Below are 5,508 nucleotides of genomic sequence, written 5' to 3'. Positions count from 1 at the left end.
TGATTTGTATTATACCTTAGTTACTAAACTGTTCTTATCGCAACCCTTCGGAGTTGCATTCTTTTAAATTCTTTTCTCCGTCCCTCTGGGAGTAGGGGGAGGGCAAGAAGGTGGGGGAGTGAGTGAACGAGCTGCCTGACTAGTTTTAAACCACGACACTTGACTTGCCTAGCCTTGCCTGACGTGGCCTGGCCTGGCCTTGCCTTGACGTGCCTTCCTTCTATTGCCTTGCCTTGTAATGCCTTGCCTTGTATTGCCTTGCTGTGCATTGCCTGGACTGGCCTGGTCTTGCCTGGCTTGGCCTTGCCTGACATTTCCTTGCCTGGCCTTGTCTTGCCTTGCCTGGCCTTGCCTGGCATTGCCTTGCCTTGCCTGGCCTTGCCTGGTCTTGCTTTTACTTGCCTTGCATTTCCTTGCTTTGCCTGTCCTAGACTGGCCTAGCTTGGCCTTGCCTGGCCTTACCTGTCCTTGCCTTGTCTTTCCTTGCCTTGCATTGCCTGGTCTTGTATTGCATTGACTTATGTTGCCTGGCTTTTCCTGGCATGGCTTGGCCTGGCCTTGCTTTGCCTTGCATTGAATTGCCTTGCCGTACCTTGCATTGCCTTGACTGTCCTGGCCTAGCCTGGTCTTGCCCTGCTTGACGTGGCCTGTCCTGGCCTTGCAGGGCTTGCCTTGCCTTGCCCTTCCGGGGCTGACCTAGCCTTGCCTTCCCTTGCCTTGCCTTGCCTTTCCTGGGCTGGCCTAGCCTTGCCTTCCCTTGCCTTCCCTTGCCCTCGCTTGCCTTACCATGCCTGGCCTTGCCTGGCATTGCCTTGCCTTGCCTTGCCTGGCATTCCCTAGCCTTGACTTGCCTTGCCTTGCATTGCCCTGCCTTGCCTTGCCTTGCCTTGTCTTGATCTGCCTTGAACTTCCTTGCCCTGCCTTACCCTGCCTTGCCGTGCCTTGACTTGACTTGCCTTTCATTTCCTTACCTTGCCTTTCCTGGCATTGCCTTGACTTACCTTGCCTTGCCTTGATCTGCCTTGAACTTCCTTGCCCTTCCTTGCCCTACCTCTCCGTGCCCTGCCTTACCCTGCCCTGCCCTGCTCTTCCTGGCCTTGCCTTACCTTGCCTTGCCTTGCCATAGCTTGTTTTGCCCTGCCTTGCCTTGCCTTGCCTCGCCTCGCCTTGCCTTGCCTTGCCTTGCCTTGCGCATCCTGGCCCTGACTTGCCTTGCCTTTGCAGGGCACTGCACGTACAGCTGAAAATACCCTGACCCTTTCCTTGGTCCATGGTTGAGTTGCTTTGGAGATAAATCTGACTTTACAGCTCTAACACCAAAAGGAACTTTTCACCTTCACGTGCAGCAGACACACAGATCTCTTGCTGTGTCATGTGCACTTGCCAGTTACTGAGGAAAGTATCCATGGGCTGGGAAAGGAAACAGCGCAGGAGGGAATTTTTAGCTAATTGTTGCTCTTCCTGGTAAAACCTGTAGGGCTCTAGCATCTTGTTCCATATTTTCCGTGGTCACTGGAATGGGTTTCATTATTAAAAAAAGTATTTCATTTTCTACTTCCCTGTGTTCCAGGAGAAACAGCAACAAGGGCCTCCCCTTGTGCCACAGCTTGTGACACTGTGCAAGACGTGACAAGAAAAACAGCTGGGCTGGTACTTGTGGAGAAGCCTGTGGCCTGTAGAGCTTCATCAGGGACAAGGACAGGTTTCTGTGCAAGCACTGACTCAGTTCAGCCCAGCTGTGCTGTAGTGAAGAGCAGCACCCCTCGCTGCCCTGTGCGGAGTCGGGGCTGGGGTGCGTGCTCCCCATCCCTTCTCTCCTGCCTCCTTTGTCTGCAGTGAAACAGAAACTGTGTTCTCTGAAGAAATTCTTTCCTGTGAGGGTGGTGAGACACTGGAACGTGTTTCCCAGAGAAGTCCCCCATGCCTGTTGTGAAACTGTTTAGGATTTAGGGAATGGCTGATCAACCTGAAAGAGCTCCTGGTATGAGCAGGGAGTATCCAACTTTCCTGATCTCTGTGTGCTCTCCCACCTTTGCCAGGCAACCGGAGCTCCTGGTGCAGCCAGGGAGCAGCCAGCAGCCAACTCCTTGCACTGTGCAAAGGCTGGGGCCTAACAGGAACTCCTGGGGAAGCAGAGGGCTCCAGGAAATGGGGGGGAAGTGCGTCAGCACATTCCACCCCGTAACTAAAGTCAGTCCATCTTTCTCAGAGTGGTGTGCTCACCTCTTGCCGCTGTGCCAACAAACAGAGTAGTGCTGAATTCCAGTTATAAATTGAGGGCAATGTTTGGTTGCTTTACTCAGTTGTTAAGAATTTCTTAAATGGGTTTAAGTACAATTATATATATGGACAGGTTTCTGCATCAACATAACTTGTTCAGCTGATTTCTATGCTCTAATGTATAGCAGAATGTTTAACAACAAACAGAATAGGATATAAATTAGTGAAATTAAGGTAGGATGTAAAATTCAACTTTAAAGCCCCAGTTGCTGTTGCTGACCATCCAACCAGGGTATCCCACCAGAGATGTTCTCATGCTCAGTGTGTGGACTTGCCAGAGATAGGTTAATGGTTGGACTCGATGTTCTCAAAGGGCCATTTTCAAATTAATTGATTGATTGTAAGAAACAAAGATTTTTAGCCTTAAATCTTTGTATCATCAGGCTGTTTCCCATGGTGTTTCCCTGGAGCCCCAGGGAGCCCTGGAAGGAGCCCAGTGGGGCAGAGGCAGAGCCACCTTGGGCTGGGCCTCTGCTGCTGAGCTGGGACCGAGGGGAGACCTGCGAGACACAGGGAGCTTAAAGGCACTTGGCAGTGGAGGATGCTGAGGAGGAGGAGGAGGAACCTTCTGAAGGAGAAACCTTCCCAGCCCTGTTTGTGGTAAGGCACTGGGTGCAGGGCAATGCAGCTGCAGTTTCTCTCTGTGTAGATAAGGAGGAGGATGTGCTGCAGAGCAGGGCTTCCCCCTGCACCATGCAGGGACAGGACAAGGCAGGTCCCTTGTCCCGGGGCTGGCTGCAGGGTGTGAATGTGGGTGTGCAGCCAGGGGTGCCCAGCGCTGCCCTTGCAGCAGGGTCCCTGCAGCCCAAAGGCTGTGTGCAGGGGCAGGGACTCTGCTGCCTGCCAGGGTCAGCACTCGGCCTGCCCGGGAGCTCCCCATGGAGCTCGGGGGGAGCTGAGGGGAAAGGAGAAACCCCTGGCAGGGAAGGGAAGTGCGGGGTGGGTGACACTGCTCCAATCTGCTGTCACTCTGAGCACTTCTTCAGAGGGTCCTTCTGAAAGACACTGAGGCATCATTTACCTGATAGGGAAGGATCCTGAGCTTCGATGGTTTTCCCTCTTGGTGGGCAGGTTGGGCAGTGGGAGCTGGGAATTTACTTCTCTGCTTTGGGGGAGGCACCGAGAGTCTTGTGAGGGCTTGTGTGAGCTGCTCCTGAGCCCCTGCACAGGCAGGGGTGTGCAGGGCAGAGCTGAGCACACAGCCCATGGCATGGGCTCTGGGAGCACTGAGAGGGAGCAGAGCTGGGCACAGAGCAGCAGCTCCTGGCAGGGACAGCTCCAGGCAGCAGAGATATGGATGGGCAGGGAGTGGGGGAAAGTGCAGCCCAGCCCTGGGGAGGGTGCGTTCAGGCAGCTCTCTTGGGGTCTGCCACTGGAGGTGGCTGCTGGCCGTGCTCTGCTGCACACAGCCCTTTGCTTCTCCCCGTGAGAGCTCTGTGGACTGTCCTTTGAAACCGTTCTCCCCTGGTCTCAGCACAGGACAGGTGTTTGTGGGAGTTCTTAAGATCAATTTGTGTGTGAAGGCACCTTACAGGCAGTGCAAGTTTGAGCACAGGGCAAGTGGGAGAGGACTGATGGACACTGCAGCTCTCTTGGTTCTGCAAAGAACTGAGACTTTTTGCCTGATGCAATGCTCTTCTGATTGTACCTAGGAAGAAGCCTCAGCAGTGTAATGACATGACTGGCGATGACACAGAACCTCTCCTCTCCTGCTAAAATGTGCTCAGTTGTGAATGTGTAAACTGAACTTCTGTATCTGACATCCCTCCTGTCCTAACCTGTCACTGCCTTTTTCTCCTCTGACACTGCCCCATGCCCAGAGGCAGCAGATGTCCAACGGCAGCTCCATCACCCAGTTCCTCCTCCTGCCATTCGCACACACGCGGGAGCTGCAGCTCTGCCACTTCTGGCTCTTCCTGGGCATCTCCCTGGCTGCGCTCCTGGGCAACGGCCTCATCATCACCAGCACAGCCTGCGACCAGCGCCTCCACACCCCCATGTACTTCTTCCTCCTCAACCTCTCCCTGCTGGACCTGGGCTGCATCTCCACCACTGTCCCCAAATCCATGGCCAATTCCCTCTGGGACACCAGGGCCATCTCCTACGCAGGCTGTGCTGCACAGCTCTTTTTCTTTGTCTTTTTCATCTCAGCAGAGTATTTTCTCCTCACTGTCATGTCCTACGACCGCTACGTGGCCATCTGCAAGCCCCTGCACTATGGGACCCTCCTGGGCAGCAGAGCTTGTGTCCACCTGGCAGCAGCTGCCTGGGGCAGTGGCTTTCTCACTGCTCTGCTGCACACAGCCAATACATTTTCACTGCCCCTGTGCCGAGGCAATGCTGTGGAGCAGTTCTTCTGTGAAATCCCCCAGATCCTCAAGCTCTCCTGCTCACACTCCTACCTCAGGGAAGTTGGGCTTCTTGTGGTTGGCATCCTGATTGTTGTTGGCTGTTTTGTTTTCATTGTGGGGTCCTATGTGCAGATCTTCAGGGCCGTGCTGAGGATGCCCTCTGAGCAGGGACGCCACAAAGCCTTTTCCACGTGCCTCCCTCACCTGGCCGTGCTTTCCCTCTTTGTCAACACTTCTGTCTTTGCCTACCTGAAGCCCCCCTCCATCTCCTCCCCATCCCTGGATCTGGTGGTGTCAGTGCTGTACTCGGTGGTGCCTCCAGCAGTGAACCCCCTCATCTACAGCCTGAGGAACCAGGAGCTCAAGGATGCTGTGAGGAAGCTGGTGACCAGATGTGTTTCAGCAGATATACGCTGCTTGCTTTACCCTGGAAAGGGCTTCCAGTGTAGGTCATGACAGGCCATGTCTGTCTTTCCTGCTTTACATTTGTTTTCCTATTTCAATTTGTGATGATGTTGTCTTCATAGAAATGTCAGTTTTCATCTCCTAATTAAGTTGCCACTCGTGTTGTGTGACCCACAGACTTTGTGTCACTCTGGTCTCTGATTGTATTTAAGGGAAATAAATGGTCCTGCAGCAACTTCTTCTCTGTGATATGTCCTCACATGTCAGGAATGAAGGGGAATGAAAGCAGCTTTCTGGCTGCTCCAGCTCTGGGATGGCTGCTCTGTGCCTGGAGCAGGAAGAGCTCTTGGGGAGCCCAAGGCCCGGGGCTGTTGTGCTGGTGTGGGGAGATGGGATGGCATGGGGGGGCTGCAGAGCTCTCAGGGTGTCCTGGGCAGGAGAGCAGGGGACACAGGGGTCCCTGCAGGGAACT

General features: G+C 54.1%; 1 protein-coding gene across 1 annotated transcript; it reads left to right on the top strand.

Moving 5' to 3' along the window:
* The first annotated feature begins 3,715 nt into the window (after positions 1-3,715).
* On the top strand, positions 3,716-5,206 carry LOC134158088 (olfactory receptor 14C36-like). Its single transcript, XM_062607738.1, has one exon. It carries the CDS (start codon positions 4,110-4,112, stop codon positions 5,085-5,087), a length of 978 nt encoding a protein of 325 aa, XP_062463722.1. The 5' UTR covers positions 3,716-4,109; the 3' UTR covers positions 5,088-5,206.
* The last annotated feature ends 302 nt before the right edge of the window (positions 5,207-5,508 follow it).

Source organism: Pezoporus occidentalis, unplaced genomic scaffold, assembly GCF_034315485.1.
Source record: "Pezoporus occidentalis ecotype Australia unplaced genomic scaffold, CSIRO_AGI_Poc_V1 ctg1241, whole genome shotgun sequence".
In the NCBI taxonomy this organism is placed as follows: Eukaryota; Metazoa; Chordata; class Aves; order Psittaciformes; family Psittacidae; genus Pezoporus; species Pezoporus occidentalis.
The sequence above is the reverse complement of the archived record's forward strand: the minus strand, read 5'-3'. Positions and strand labels throughout refer to the sequence as shown.

Excerpts from the sequence above, each read along its gene's own strand:
- LOC134158088 (XM_062607738.1), top strand. The coding sequence starts at position 4,110 with ATGTCCAACGGCAGCTCCATCACCCAGTTCCTCCTCCTGCCATTCGCA.